General features: G+C 40.0%; 2 protein-coding genes across 3 annotated transcripts; one reads left to right on the top strand and one right to left on the bottom strand.

Annotated features, from left to right (window-relative positions):
* Window positions 1-1,745: 1,745 nt before the first annotated feature.
* snx19a (sorting nexin 19a) lies at window positions 1,746-7,345 on the bottom strand. Its single transcript, XM_033977819.2, has 11 exons — window positions 5,903-7,345; window positions 5,665-5,803; window positions 5,488-5,588; window positions 5,294-5,413; window positions 5,081-5,196; window positions 4,924-5,011; window positions 4,693-4,840; window positions 4,471-4,594; window positions 4,004-4,188; window positions 3,476-3,563; window positions 1,746-1,955 (listed from the first exon to the last, which is right to left on the bottom strand). The coding sequence occupies exons 1-11, from the start codon at window positions 7,343-7,345 to the stop codon at window positions 1,823-1,825; spliced, it is 2,685 nt and encodes an 894-aa protein (XP_033833710.1). The 3' UTR covers window positions 1,746-1,822.
* A 1,390-nt stretch (window positions 7,346-8,735) lies between these two features.
* Window positions 8,736-15,040, top strand: LOC117381797 (carotenoid-cleaving dioxygenase, mitochondrial-like). 2 transcript variants are annotated; one of them, XM_033978821.2, is made up of 12 exons: window positions 8,736-8,810; window positions 9,800-9,977; window positions 10,049-10,260; window positions 10,602-10,717; window positions 10,800-10,902; window positions 11,239-11,367; window positions 11,456-11,616; window positions 11,704-11,871; window positions 12,961-13,098; window positions 13,480-13,662; window positions 14,327-14,437; window positions 14,531-15,040. In XM_033978821.2, exons 1-12 carry the CDS (start codon window positions 8,792-8,794, stop codon window positions 14,645-14,647), a joined length of 1,635 nt encoding a protein of 544 aa, XP_033834712.2. In that variant the 5' UTR covers window positions 8,736-8,791; the 3' UTR covers window positions 14,648-15,040. The 2 variants fall into 2 exon arrangements, with proteins under 2 accessions (XP_033834712.2, XP_055082682.1); XM_055226707.1 differs by lacking the exon at window positions 8,736-8,810 and having other exon boundaries at window positions 9,897-9,981; window positions 14,531-14,707.
* The last annotated feature ends 834 nt before the right edge of the window (window positions 15,041-15,874 follow it).

The following is a 15,874-nucleotide window of genomic DNA, read 5'->3' as shown; positions in this document are numbered from 1 at the left end:
ACATGGAGTTGTGTTTTGTTTCATTCACACATGTTTAACACACATCCATCCATCCATCCATTTTCTTCCGCTTATCCGGGGCCGGGTCGCGGGGGCAGCAGTCTAAGCAGGGACTCCCAGACTTCCCTCACCCCGGACACGTCCTCCAGCTCCTCCGGTGGGACCCCAAGGCGTTCCCAGGCCAGCCGAGAGACATAGTCCCTCCAGCGTGTCCTGGGTCTTCCCCGGGGCCTCCTCCCGGTGGGACATGCCCAGAACACCTCCCTAGGGAGGCGTCCAGGAGGCATCCTGAGCAGATGCCCGAGCCACCTCAACTGGTTCCTCTCAACGTGTAGGAGCAGCGGCTCTACTCCGAGCTCCTCCCGTGTGACCGAGCTCCTCACCCTATCCCTAAGGGTGTGCCCGGCCACTCTGCGGAGGAAGCCCATTTCAGCCGCTTGTATCCGTGATCTTGTCCTTTTGGTCATTACCCAGAGCTCATGACCATAGGTGAGGGTAGGAACGTAGATTGACCGGTAAATTGAGAGCTTCGCCTTCCGGCTCAGCTCCTTCTTTACCACAACGGACCGATACAGCGACCGCATCACTGCAGACGCTGCACCGATCCGCCTGTCAATCTCCCGCTCCATCCTTCCCTCACTCGATTTTAATGCAAATTTAGGCTATGTTCTTTTCTGAAGCAAAAAACACTCCACCTTCCACCTTGTCTTGTGGTAATACAGGAAGTGCTCCATACAACAATACATAGCATGACTTAAAGCTCACATGAATCAGTTTTATAATATAGGTCCTTTAAAACCATGATACATAAACAACATAGCTTGATGTTGTTTGATTTCTTAAAAATTTGATTTCTTTTTTTAAACTGTCACTTATGTAAATCATACAGTAAAGTTTGAATCTTTCACACAGTTTCAGCAGTCTGCACAAAGTGATCAAAATCAAAGACTCAGTTAGAGCCTGGTGTCCAGTGTCTAGACACTCAGTAATTAAATCCCATTCTAAGTTCCAAGGAAATATTAAATTTGACTCTTGGAAATTTGGAGTCTAATCATTTCCATCCACATGTGTCAGATATTAAAGGTTTTCATAAAACCAGGTAGATGAAGCTGTACATTTGGTTACACATGAAGAATAGTTAGCAGCCAAACTGTATTAAATATTGTTTTAAAAGCGGGACAAGTTGTGTATTATGATGTAACATGGTGGTACTGGGCAGACTAGAAAATTAAGCTTTCGTAATTTTCAATTTTATTTCCCAAAACACAGTGAAAGTGATTGTAATATCTATAGGTAACATCATCATAAACCGGTGGAGGGGCAGGTGGTCAGCCTACTGTCAGAGGTAGAACGAGGGGAACACAAGGTACTGTATATGACTGGGATTAACAGAAGGGATGCGTTTTATTTTTTTTCTGGCAAATGATGAGTTATTTTGAACAAGATCCTAAAGTGGTTTGTTGCAAGTACAGTACAATATGTAATCATGTGCTGTGTAAAAGTGTAGGCTTTATGATTTGTGTTCTGCATGGCGGCTAATCTCACGACAGAGGAGAAACACATGTTCGAATTGCCTGTGGCTTTTATGGCAGATATTTATTAAGTGAAATAAATACAGTGTTTGAGTAGATAACGTGACTGTGGGCTGAGCTGAGTGGGTGATTTGTTCTCAGAGCTGTATATCATGTCCATTGCTCCTCTGCTATAGGCCAGTACACACAAAAATACAGTATATATACCTTATAGAAGAGACACTGAGACGCCTCCTGAAGACAAAAAGGCCACTTGATATGCTTACAGTATGGGAGCGTGGTGCATCTGCTCAAATGTGCTGATTATTGTATTTTTCTGTGTCTTTTCCAAGTCTCTGTAACAGCGACGTCTGAAAGGACTCATCGCATGACTCAGGAATGAGCAGCTCCAGCAGCAGATCACAAATGCAGTAGAGCAGGTGCCTGCACACAATCACAAGACAATATTAACTCAATATAAAATATATAATCATGGTAATTAATAATAATGTATTTGTCTTACTTAAGGCTTTTTTGTATCGGATGCCTCTTAACAGTTGTATGCATTGTTCATTCATTCCATACTTGGTGTTGGTAAGTTATTACTGTAACCACAACTTCCCTGGGGTAAAGTGTGAAGCTGCTAATCTGTGCCATCTGCCCCCCGACTATCACCAAACAGTCACTCACCACATCATTCATATGTAGGTGAAGTGTCTTGCCTAAAGACACAACAACAGTTTTCATTAGACCCACTGTGGCACCCGGTATTCCAGTCTGTCTCCCATCCCAGTGCAAACCAGCTGCTTAGCTCCCGAGATCAGACGAGATTGGGCATTGACAAGGCTGTAAGACCACAAAGTTGCATTTACTACAGTTGGAAATTTTGATGCAGTAGATATAAAATGCTGGTCCTGGGTTTGATTCCAGCCATTATGTGACTTTCAGTATGGTTTACAAGTTCTCCCTATGTCTATAGAAGTTTCCTCTGGTTGGTCCAAAAATTGTAATGTAAGCACTAGAAAAAGAAACTGCCCTTGGTTTGTCTTTTATGTGACTTTTATACATTTATACTTTTGCCTTCCCTTGTTCATAACCTTTCTTATACTACTTGCACAATGTTTGTCCAATTATTAAAGTTAACAGAGAAGTTACCAGAAACAGGTGCTGAGTGGATGAATTTGCTCTTTTTCCACTGAAGGAGAATGGGCTTCTTGGCAGAGCTTGAAGTGACTGTGATCAATGTTTGGAAATGTTTTGTGATGGTCAGTGAGAACAAGCCTCCACAGAAGTACACACTGTGAGAGGGACGCTGTTGAGAAACATTAAAGTGCATATGACAAGAGTTCAGGTTTTTGTAATTATTACTTTGTTTGGTGGATTGTATGTCTGAAAAGAAAAGTTCACCAATACAGGAAGTAGTGCTGAGTTCTAACATGGAATACCTCTGTGTAAATCGTCCTTGTGTTTTGGATGGATATTTTGGTGCTGATACAAAATAACTATCCAAAATGCAGGGAGAATTTACACATGGAGATTTGTTTTCTGGTTTAGTTATCGTAAACATCCATTTAACACAAATAACATTATGCAATTTAGACAAGTTTTGATCACTGTTAACATTATGGTTGCTAGGAATATCCTCTATGTACACCATATCTGCTGTATCTGCTCCAACCAAGAATCCAAATGATCAGCTTCCCCAGAATTTAGAAACTACACTAAACAAGGCAAGATTTATGTGTTAACTATGTTTAATGAAGATCAGTTTAACCATATGCACTTTAATTTGATTTCCCAAGATCTCTGACTAGTAGCCGTAGTAGTGTTTTTTTGTAGGACATGTGAACTCCTCATGATTGCTATAATAGTTTAATGCTACACTTCTTTGTGTGGTTTGAGTTGATCTGCTGAGTTTAGCATAGTCAGCATGTGTTTATTGCGTGGTTTCATTGTTGACTCACTTGTTTATCTGATAGTCCTGTAAAGACTCCAGTACTGTCTCCAGACTCAGACGAAACTTCTCCGTCCCCAGCATTTCAGTTACCAACTCTGGGAAGTAAATACAAGACCAAATACAGTAAATGAACTGTGGCATAAGGTCACAAAAGAGAAAAGGCACGATCAGAAGAACTACACATTCTATAGATCAGACAGGTTTAAGATAAGATGTAATAGTTTTCATTGTCTAGTGGAGAAATTTTCCCTCAAAACAAGTCATGAAGTATAATGTGCAAGTTAGCAATAAGGTTGTGGGTTCAAATCTTGGACTGGCCATTACACAGTCTCTACATATAATACTGTCTCTGCTCATTCCCCAAAAATAAAATTAAATCATGTTGTTGATGACTCTAAATTTGTGAATGTGAGAGAAATGTGTTATCTGTCAGGTTATGGTTAGAAAATATTGGCTATTGGGACAAAAGTATCATCCAAAAACCAAACTGAAAACAAGCAATAAATCACTAGTACTGTAACACAGTTTGACATACGTGGAATGAGCTGCATCAGACACTCCACGCATCTCTCCTTGGTCTCCTCTCTCTGAGCAACACTCCGCTCAGGACGGGGCTGAGCAGGTAATGAGCCGCCCGGCCACACTGCCTCCTGTAGAACCTGCAGGTAAATCACCCAGCAGGGGGCGCTGGTCAGGTGGGCCACCCCCACATCCAGCCACCTGGAGCACAGCAGCCAGCGTCATCAGAAACTCACAGAATGTATTTAGAATTCAAAGGCTCGACAGAAAGTTTTTCAAATTTTCCCATGGACCACCAACGCATGACACAAGGGAGGTCTTTGAATGTGTGTTATGAGAAAATAGTTCACAAAAAGCCCACATTGTAGGCTACCGCAAACCATAACTCTTTTATCAAACTGTATTTTTGTTTTGATGGACCAACTAGCCATATAAACAGTGGGAGAAGTATTTACATGGCTATAAGCCGCTGTGCCTCTGTACCTCTCTATGAAGGTGCCAAAGAGCAGTCGGATGGTCTTCTGGATGTTCTCAGTGCACAACCAGCTCCACTGGTCCTTCATCAACAGACACAGAATGCTCAAGGCCACATCTGCCACAGCTGTATCTGAAGTGAACAGAACACGTCCAAGGAAAGTAACTTAGATATCTGCTGCCCACAAGTGGCTGGCTAGTGTTACTACAATTGTTGAGAGCTGCACAAACCTGTGCTGGATTTCCCAGAGGCTTTTGTGTTTTTACCAAACTGCTCACTGCACAATTCCTGGGTCTCTTTCTCAGATAAACTACATATGCGTTGCTCTTGATCCTTCACAAAGTTTTCCAGGCCTGGGAGTGTCATTCCATTGAGCATCTAAAAACAAAATAAATCTTTAACAATTCTAAATATACTCTTTTGACATAAACGTATCTTTACACAGACGTGTACTGACTTACAGGACTGCTCACACTGTAGCAGTATGTCACTTTAGGAGGCAGCTCAGAGATATTCAGAGATGTAGACATCCTATTTTGGAACATCCTCCTGTTGTGGACAAAAATTTAAAAAGGTTCTACATAATAGTCATAAAAAAGTTAGAAATGTAATAATCACCTGTACTTCCTGATCTCCGGCATTCTCCCGTCCGTGTCTACATCAGAGTCCTCAGTTGGACTCAGGTCTGGGTAGGGAAAGGCAGTCTTCAAAGTGTCCAGTGCATTTTCCATCATCTTTATCAATCATGTCAGCACACACAGACTATTACATTAATCATAGAATTCACATTGTGGGAATTCAATGCACACTGAAAAAAAATGTTTCTATCACCTTATCAATTCTTGATTTGCCGACAGGCCTCCTTCCAAAGTGAGCACAGACGTCAGAGTTGAGGCCGAGGAACTCTTGCATGTCCTCACTGTTGGCTGTCTCAGGAATACTGCTCAGTTGCTGGAAAACAGAATAAGTCATACAACTACACACACACAATTGTGTTTGTTTGTATTAAGATCTGTGTATCCTACTTTGAGAAAGGTGTCAAGTTGGTATTTACGAGCTTCCACCTTCTCACTGTCTGAATTGCCAAATGAAATGTCTGGGAAGATCTTTTTGGGACCTTTGATATCTACAAAAGATAAACGACAGAGTATGATTTTTTTAGACCATTATTCCAATCACAATTATGGAATAGATTTTTTTACTTTTTAGTAGTTTCTTCATTTCTGGCTTCTCCTCCAGGCGTGTTTGCAAGTTGAGGAACTCGCTGTATCTGCGGTTGACTGTGTGACTGGAGAAAGACTGCTGAGTGTCACCATTTTCAGATTCATTTAATGTATCAAACTGTAACACAAAGCAAAGATATGTTAATTTTTAAAGACATAAACATAAACATGTGAATACTGCAATTTAGTCTTACATAATAAATCAATTTCATATTACCTTTATCGTATAGACAGTAAAGAGATGAGTGCTTGTGCCACGCTGCTCTTTGGCTGTAGTAGTGCCACTTATATGTACGTTTTGGATGTTCACAGGTGCTGGGGAGTGGTTAAGACTGTCCAATGTTTGATCAAACTTTCTTGAAGGTGAGTTGTCCTGGGACATGCCTGCTGGCCCCAGAGACTCCTCTGGAACAACCTGTTTAGGCCCAAGATTTTTTAGCGTCGCAAAACATCCAAATGGTTCATCTTCATCCAAAGAAATCGCTTTGCAAAAGTTGGTAGACGGACCACAATCACAGAAACGCCCTTTTAAATCATAATCTGAATCTGACTGTAAAAGTGAGGCCAGGGAGGGCACTTTGCACTGGGGTATAGTGGAGCATTTAACTGTACGTAGCGGACAGCAGGTTATATTGTTTTGTGCAATTCTACTTTCCGGACGGCTGTCTGTTTTGTCACTAGACACTATGCTAACCATGGAGCTTTGGGGTGAATCCTCAGAAGGTGTTTTAGGACTTAGCTGCTCCTCAGAATCTGACGAAGTTGAAGTGACCAATCCTGGAGGGTCTGAGGAGGACAGTGAGCGACAGGTGGTCCAGGACTCCTGCGGAATGGGACACCTATACAGTGTATCAGTGGGAAGCGGGGTCATTTCTGGAGGAGCTTTGGAACGGGTGAAGATTTCCACTATAGTTTGGTTGAGCCAATCCGGGTCAGCCACTCTATGAAGAAGTGGCAGCAGAACATTACAGGTGATGAGTTCAGTAACCATGTAACCACCAGTTCTAGTCTCCATCTGAGGGTACGGGACGAGAACATTTAAGACCAGGTTTACCAGAGCTGTGGAGTAGGTCCGCTCGTCCAAGCGCACAGCGGGATGGGGCGTGTCCACTTCACTGTAAATCTCCCATAGACTCATATCCTTTGTATGTGAAGCCTGTATTTGTTTTGCTGTCATGTAGCTTTGCAGATGACACCCATACACCTCCAACAACCTCTGAATCAACTCCTTTCTGTCAACTCTGCGTGCACGCTCCTTCAGCTCCATCACAGACTCCAGCATCGAGTTCAGGACTGCCCTCTCAAACTCGCCCTCCACCTCAGGCAGGACAGTGCGGTACCATGACGAGACAAAATCCCGGACCGCTTTATGTGCAGCGCTGTGGATCTCATGGTTTAACCTCCACTCGTGTTCAGGAGAATACACAGGAGGGTTCAGCTTACCCAATGGGAGGAAGTGCTCTAAATGTAGCAGGCTGTTTGCGTCCAGTAAAGCCCGAGAGCCCAGCCAGCCGCCCAGGACAACCAAGAAACTGGTGAAGAGGCAGAGAAGCCAAACATTCACCAGGAGATGGAAGAGGACGAGCCAAGCCAAGAGAGCCACACATCCTAACAGACGTGGCTGACCCAGATATTCTGACAGAGCGGAGAAGAGAGCCATCAGGGAGAAGCATTACAGACAGAGGAGCAAACGATCCTGCATGACATAAAATAAAATAAACTGTATGTCATTCTTTTTTTCAACGTAGTTTGAATTAATACTATGTGATCCTATATGAGCTCTGTGCAAGTCACACCACAAATGACACAGTATTGCAGAGAGCTGAATGACAAAGAACACGTCTAAAACAGATTTTAAAACAACAAAAATACTTTCTGCGACACTGTATGGGGAAGGAAAGGGATGGATTCTCTTTCTCATGGGAAAGATAAATGGGAAGCAGGACAGAGTATTGCAGCTTGGAAAGGACAACATTCAACTGTTGAGATTGACATAGAAGAGATACGATTGACATTCCATAGTCGCCTATACAGTTGATAATGAAAAAGAAAAATATGAGCACTGTATTGTAGATCATTACACGTTGCAGTATAAGTACCACTCATTTACTTCATAGTCTTGAAATGTGATATAGCAATTAAACTATAGATTATTAATTATAAAACTAAAAAACATACAGTATCAGCAGATCCATGACCATTGTCTAGTAGAGCAGAAACATTTGTGTTAGAAAAATTTGCTTACCTTCACAATGTAAGTCTCCAGAGTGCAGCACAAAGGTAGCTGTCCTCTCATCCAGGTTTGTTGTAATCTGGATTATCCTGAGCAACATGTCTTCACACGGCCCATATGGACAAACATAAGGGGACACCTGATTTGTCTTGAACCAGTGGCTTCACCAACCCAGACTGCTCACCAAGTCTGTAAAAAGCCAATTTGCACGAATTTTAATGAGGATCCACACAATCTCAATATGTGTGGAAAAATGTGAAAAAATGATGCCTTTAAAAGGTTGTATGTTGTTGGTTTAAGTACACTTTGTTGTTAGTTAGTGAGGTTTGTATGCTATTTATGCTCTTCCAGTTACACTAGTTGAACATGACCTCTTCGGTAATGACTTAATGTGGCTGAAGCGCCCTCCAGTGGTGGAATTGAAGTTCAAGTGGACCATATGTCAATACAGAAATAAAAGCACACCACTTTATAACCTTAGTGAAAAGTCCTATTTTCATTGCCTTTTGCTAACACTCAAAGGTATCCAACAGATTCCAGTGAGGTATAATAACCTAAAGCTTTAGCCTATTTGCACCACAAATTGTCATTCTTGAAAAGGCTCATGTTTAGAGGGTCACGCACGTGGACTATCACAGTTATTGTACAATATCCATGCGTAAGCCTGATACAGAATGTTCTATGTCAGCCCCAACGATGCAGGAAGATATAGGACTACATATACTGTGTTGCTGGTATACCTCCTTCTTCCCCCTCTCACCCCTCCCAGAGCATACAGAAGTATTACATAACGTTTTTTACGTAAGTCCCTGCGTTAGAGCTGGCAGAGCGCAGCGCACGGTGCCACAGAGCCACCGCATCCACCCATGCGCCATGTCTCCGGGAATCAACGGTAGGATACGAGTAATTCAATTGAGTAATTAGCTAAATTGTTGTTTTGAGCATAACGTGAGTGTGCTGTGTGAGCTCGTGTGGGAGAGGTGATTGTATCCTATAGCAGACAGTCCTACATATATGAAGCGGCGCTTAACCCATGATATGAAGCTGCTGGACAACATTTTACTGGCTATATAGAAAGTTAATTCATTCAGTTCATTATTCAGTAAAACGGTTGTCTGGGCTGTATAGGTCGACCCATGGACATAGTATCTTCACTCTGTTGTAATTTAAGATGTTTACATTATGCATTAGTAATAACAATAGATGGTGCGTCCTATTAGGGATGGGATCTGCTGATCTCATATATAACATTACATAAAACTTTTTAAATTAATTTTGACCACGTTGTTTCAATTATCCTTGTAAAACTTGTCTTGTACAAAGGTCTACTTTTTAGAGGAACAGTACATTCTGCATGTAGACAAATAGCCCAATTGAAACAACAGGCTACAGCAGCGTTATAAGCCATCTGCTTATTTTATTAAAATTATTTAAGTCTAAATGTGGAACCTCAGAATAAACTAGAATAGTATACACATGTTTATATGTCATTATAAAGGTAAAATGTAAAAAAACAAAAAAAAAAAAAAAACAGTTTGAAGGTCTGAAAACAATAAATACGACTACAAAAATAAATAAATACATAAATACAATAATATACTTTTACATTAATTTTGAATTAATATGAAGATGCTACCTGTTCTCTATGTATTAGAACCTGTTTGTCTGGCAGTCATTTTATGACTATGAAATTGCTACACTCTAATGTTGAGGAATGTGACCATTTCTGTTAAAATATGCACCAAACATGCTGCTTAGATGTTGCTGTCACTGGAGTGATGGACACAGGGTGTTTCTAAACTCCACATTTGCAAGAGGCTAAATCCAGGAATTGATCTGAATTTAGCCTCTTGAGAAATCCACACATTTTTTCTTCTCCAGAAGAGCCCAAAAAATGCACCACACAGAGGAGGGGCTTGGAGACCATCGCCCCGTTGGTCCGCTCAGTTGAGGAGACCCCTGAGCCTATCTCCACTGAGGTACAGGGCACCATCCCCACATGGATCAATGGAAAGCTGCTACGCAATGGCCCGGGGAAGTTTGAGTTTGGAAACACTCAGTGAGTTTGTTGCATTTCAAAAAGAAACTGTAATGCAAAGAGTTACATAAGACTGTCTCCTCCTTTCACAGCTATAACCACTGGTTTGACGGGATGGCAATGATGCACCAGTTCAACATCCAAAATGGTCAGGTGACCTACATGAGCCGCTTCCTTCAAAGTGACGCCTATAAGAAGAACAGTGAGAAAGACCGCATTGTGATGTCTGAGTTTGGGACTCTGGCCATGCCCGACCCATGTAAAAACTTCTTCCAGAGGTTTCTTTCTCGATTTGAGATGATAGGTATTTACAGTAACATATTACATATATTGATATATCTATGTATTTAACTGTATAATGCATTCTTACATTGCTGGACAAGTGTCTCTGAACTGTGCACTTGCTTGCACTCTTGTTGCTAGTGTTGACCATAGTAAGAAGTTACTAAACATAGACGGTTGAGGTTACATGCTGTACTGTGTGTTTACATAGAGGGAAAACTCAATACACAGAAAGATCCAGAAAGATCCAGAAAGACTTTTGGACTTACTGTTTTACTGGTTTCAAAGTAAATGTGGCATAAACATTAAGTGCATTATAAACCATGTGTTCATTAAGTGCATTATAAACCATGTGTTGTTCAGAACCCACAGACAATGCCAGTGTGAACTTTGTCACATATAAGGGCGATTACTATGTCAGCACAGAGACCAACTTTATGCACAGAGTCGACCCAGAAAACCTCGGCACAGTGGAGAAGGTAAGAAAACAGTAATATTGTATTGTATTGTACTGTATTGTAGCAGTGTGTATAAAGAATAAGGGGTATGCTTTGAATGAAGGTAGACTGGAGCAAATTCATCGCCGTAAATGGAGCCACGGCCCATCCGCACTATGATCCAGATGGCACTGCTTATAACATGGGCAACTCCTACGGCAGTAAGGGTGAGTCTGTTTACCCACAAAACTCCTCATGCTTTTTATTGTATAACAGGGCTGATTTTTTAAAGTGTTGCGAATGAGATTAGATTTGAGACATATCTTTGTAAAAGTAGGATTCTGACTGCTCCAGAAGCATGAACAGACTGAACGAACTGATAAACTAATCACATGCATTTCAGAAAATGTTCGTACAAGTCAAAACTACAGGTACAAAATGACAAGATATTTTGTTCTTTGCAGAGGATATTGCAAAAAAGTTTGATAATTGCATCAAACTCAAATTGCAATTTCACAGCTCTACTGTATAATAAAACAAAGATAACATTTAATTTATCACAGGTGCTCTATACAACATCATCTGTGTTCCCCCTGAGAAAAAAGATGCATCAGACACTCTGCAGGGAGCTAAAGTCCTCTGCTCCATTGTCCCTGCAAACAAGTCCCATCCTTCATACTACCACAGCTTTGGTAAGTCCCACCTGCTCAGCCCTGTGTTACTGACATATGCTGTGATGTACCAGTGCTATTGAACAACTCAACATGATCTTTTCTGTAGCTATGTCGGAAAACTATGTGGTCTTCATTGAACAACCAATTAAAATGGACCTACTGAAGATTGTCACATGTAAACTCAGAGGAAAGGCTATTGGTGATGGCATCTACTGGGATCCTAAACTCGACACTGTGTTTCACTTAGTGAATAAGAAAACAGGCGAGGTAAAGTCTGATCCTGTGACAGAGAGGACACTTTAACATGGTTTAATAGGGTTCACATGGTGTTGATGTCCATACTGCCCCCTACAGGTGAGCGCAGTGAAGTATCACACCAAAGCCATGTCCACCTTCCATCAGATCAATGCGTTTGAGGAGGATGGCCTCCTGATGGTTGACCTGTGCTGTGCAGATGATGGAGATGCCATTAACAACTATCTCATCCAGAACCTGCGCAAGTCAAGAGAAGCATTAGACCAGGTTAGTATATACCGGTGCTTTAGATGATTGTGTTTACAGTCTAGAGTTTGTCATAATTTCAGGTGGAGGTCATGGACCTATATAACTCTATATGAGATAACTAAATGTGAATTTTCATAAATATTGCACCATATTATCATGTGCAAAAGACCACGAACCATGAAGTCCATGAACCTGCCTCATAAAAATGTTGTTGCATAGTCTTTTCAACACGTTTGTGTTTGAAGCAATTCTAAAAAGTAAGAATTTCATTTTCATTTGTTTCTGCTGACAGAAGACAATGAACTTTGTGCTATTTTTTATTGTGGATAAGCCCTGACCAGCTCACGTCAGATTGATATTTGTGTCACTCTGAAATGAGTTCTACACATTATCAATCTGGGATGGCAGACTGTCATGATGAGTAATTTAATCTTGGCCAAAGCATCACAACAACGGAACAAGCCAAAAAAAAAAAAAATCTAACATTTCTTACATCAAGTTGAGAGAAAAGCACATCTTCCCTGTCAACACATTCACAAAGCACTTACTTTCTGCATATTTTTCACAAACAAGAAGGCAGAAGTACATCTGTCGATGTTGTCATGTTTGTTTTGGTTCACTTGGGCACTTCACCTTTTTAGCTTCCACACAAACCTTTATGCTGCTGTGTGATTGGTCTGCCTTACCAATTATCTTTACAGCAGGGGTATGCCAAGATGGATTCTCATCAGTTTGAGAACTCACAAATATCACAGAATTCCTCCAGCTCAGTTAAAACTATGGGCAGATTAGAATGGTGTGATGTGAATGCAACCTTCTGCATTCCACTATGTTTGTGTACCAGTGCGCAAAACATCCATAGAGATGCATTGGCCAAAACAACTACTAAAAAAAGAGGACCAACAACCTGGTATGCTGCTGGCTCACTGCTGGTTAATACATTTATCACATTTTTGAATGAATGCTAAGATTAGTATTTAGCCTTTTCAAATCTCCTTTGGTTTAAGATTAGGCTGAACTGAAAATTATATGGGGTATGTTGACAAATCCCACTTAAGCAGTTTTTGGATGATTATAACAAAAGCTGTATTGTGTCTATTGTTTCAGGTGTATAATACATTGTGCAGGCCTTTCCCTCGACGCTTTGTTCTGCCTCTGAATGTGACCAATGACACACTGACAGGCCAGAACCTCAACACACGGTCTAACAGTGAGGCAACCTGTGTGAAAGTTAGCAAAGATAAGGTAATCATTGTTTACATACCTCACTCCAGCACAAATCTACATTTACAGAGCAGTCAAGCTGACACATGCATAAAGTATACAATAACAATATGTAATAGTACTGTTTGTCGATTAATCAGTCCATGTTATCTTAGTTAACCACATTTTTACTTTATTGTAAGAATTTATATGGACCGAATCAGAAAGAAGAATGTAAGCAGTAAATTAACTAGATTTATTTATTTTTTATCCTAGTCATTTTGAGAGCTTTGAAAATCTATCAACTGACCACTGCACAGGGCATGTCTGAAGTTGGTCAAGAATTTCTCTAGTCAACTACAGATATGCAGAATGCAAGCCACATACATTGTTTTCAAGAATATATTTCCTTCATTTTCTCAGGTGTTCTGTCAGCATGAGGATCTCCATGGAGACGACCTGGTGAACTACGGTGGCCTGGAGTTCCCTCAGATCAACTATCGCAGATGTAACACCAAACCGTACCACTACTACTACGGCTGTGGATTCAGACATCTTGTGGGAGACTCACTCATCAAGATGGATCTGACCAACAAAACGTTTAAGGTACTGTCCAGACATTGGTCAGAATAACTCACACAAATACTGGTACTGAGATAAAGGAGCGAGGTAGAGCCAAAAGTCTTTTAGGTTAAACCTCTACAACCAATAACTCACCTCTCTATTAAAATAGCTGCCCAAAAGATTTAGGAATTATACATGAGACACTAAATGATTTGATTAATTGTGTATTTTAATAAATTATTTATTTAATTTTTATGAATATATATGAACTCTAACTATATGAACAAATAAGTAAATAAACTGAGGATAGTCAAGACAATTAAACAAATTTCAATAGAGATGTCATGTCTAATCATCCATATTTTACAGCTGAACTTCTGTCTGACAAAGCATATAGTTTACTTTGGTGGAAGAAATTTTACTATTTTTTGCTTTAATTTACAAAAAATACTCAGATTTGTTTCATGATCGAGAAACGTTGTGCATGTGGTTGTTTTGCAGAGTTATAATTTCAGTTACTCATTTTATGTTTTTGTGTGAATGGTTTATTTTATTAAATTATATTGTATCGAACCAAATTCTTTTACATAAATTTGTCTGGTAAAAGACTACTTATTTATGCACGTCTGCCTCCTACTTCGACCACATCGAGCCAGATTCCCCAGGTTATACCTTTAACTGACACATTTGACTTATCTCGTCCCAGGTGTGGTACCAGCAGGGCTTTTACCCATCAGAGCCAGTGTTTGTGCCCACTCCTGATGCCACGGAGGAAGATGATGGAGTAATACTGTCCGTCATCCTCACTCCCACACAAGTAAGAGCAATAGTTTTCAAGAATACAATACAGTTCAATCCCAATTAATCGGGGCATATGTGAGCTGATGAAAGTACCTCTCCCTCCATGTAGGATAAAGGGACATTCCTCCTCATTCTTGATGCCAAGACATTTGAGGAGATGGGAAGAGCCAATATACCTGTGAACATTCCCTATGGGTTTCATGGTGCCTTCAATGCCTCTGCCTAACAACATTAATGTCAGCTATACCAGTATAAACCACTAATGCCTTATCTAACCACTACTATATTTTACTCACATTTTTAAACCAGTATTCTCTTCAATAACAACAAAAGGCTTGCCAGTAAATTTCTGTAAAAAACTATAACAAAAGGGATACTAACAAGCCATATTATATAATAAGAGCTTTTCCAAGCATGTTTTATATGCACGTGTTATATTTTTGCTCACTCAGTGGCATTTAATGTTCTCACCATATATTTTGAAAACGTTACCTTGTTAATAACAATGTATTTGTTTTAATACCAACTTGTATCAATAGCCAGTGATTGTTATTATAGCAAATTTGATAAAACTGCATAAAATTTTATATTTTTATATCATTAAATTATGTTTGTGACTGCATTCTTTGTTAACATAAGTTTACATGCTAATATACTGCCCTATTTAAAAGTTCATCAGTGCCTCTGAAACTGGGGCAAAAGGTGCTTTAGACACAGAATCCTTTCACATGATTATGTCAACAATACTCTTTAAAAGTTAACAAACTTGTCTAGCAGGCAAAGACCTTTGGTATGCAGTGAACGAATGACAGAGAACTTTGTATGTTTCTATAGGAAAATGTATCGATTATAATAAACAGATTAGATTTCTGTGTAATGCCTCAGTCGTCCAGATCTGATCCATAGTCCATAGTACAACTTTTTGTCCAGATTTTACTTTTGACTTTTACAACAGATTAGCTTCTGTAGAAATATCTGAGATAAAGTAGAAAATTTTAATGTAAACAACTTTTTTCCATTAATTTAAAGAATTGTGAATAATAAACATGCAATGCCCAAATTAAGCACTAGAGGTCAGTACGTTCTAGTTTTGAGTAAAGTCAACTTGCAAACTCTGGTCTTGTCTGCCCCAAAAACATTAAGACCATTAATGTAGTAATAACAGACAACAGTTATGTTTTGTACATAAGGGCTGGTCATAAAGGCAAACTGACTAAAACGATACAAATGCTTTAGTCTTATTAATATGCAAACAGCAAAGTAAAAAACATACACATTTGAGAGCTTCTTGCAGAGAGCCCTGCTCCTTGGTGCTGTGTGTGTGGTCAGACAGCAGATGGACATTCCCATAGAAAGGTGAACAAAGGCAGAGGAGGAAAAAAATTTCAATCAGTTAAAGCAACTCCAACCAAACAGAAAAAAAGTTTTAGAAAGTCTTTTTGGTTTCAAATTG

The sequence above is a fragment of the Periophthalmus magnuspinnatus genome, chromosome 14, assembly GCF_009829125.3.
Source record: "Periophthalmus magnuspinnatus isolate fPerMag1 chromosome 14, fPerMag1.2.pri, whole genome shotgun sequence".
Classification (NCBI taxonomy): Eukaryota; Metazoa; Chordata; class Actinopteri; order Gobiiformes; family Gobiidae; genus Periophthalmus; species Periophthalmus magnuspinnatus.
The sequence above is the reverse complement of the archived record's forward strand: the minus strand, read 5'-3'. Positions and strand labels throughout refer to the sequence as shown.

Coding starts and splice junctions, on each gene's coding strand:
- snx19a (XM_033977819.2), bottom strand. CDS start 7,345: ATGGCTCTCTTCTCCGCTCTGTCAGAATATCTGGGTCAGCCACGTCTG. Junction 5,589..5,664: donor AATGAAGAAACTACTAAAAA/GTAAAAAAATCT, acceptor TATCTTTTGTAG/ATATCAAAGGTCCCAAAAAG. Junction 3,564..4,003: donor TCTGATGCAGCTCATTCCAC/GTATGTCAAACT, acceptor TTTACTTCCCAG/AGTTGGTAACTGAAATGCTG.
- LOC117381797 (XM_033978821.2), top strand. Junction 9,978..10,048: donor TTTGAGTTTGGAAACACTCA/GTGAGTTTGTTG, acceptor CTCCTTTCACAG/CTATAACCACTGGTTTGACG. Junction 10,903..11,238: donor CAACTCCTACGGCAGTAAGG/GTGAGTCTGTTT, acceptor AATTTATCACAG/GTGCTCTATACAACATCATC.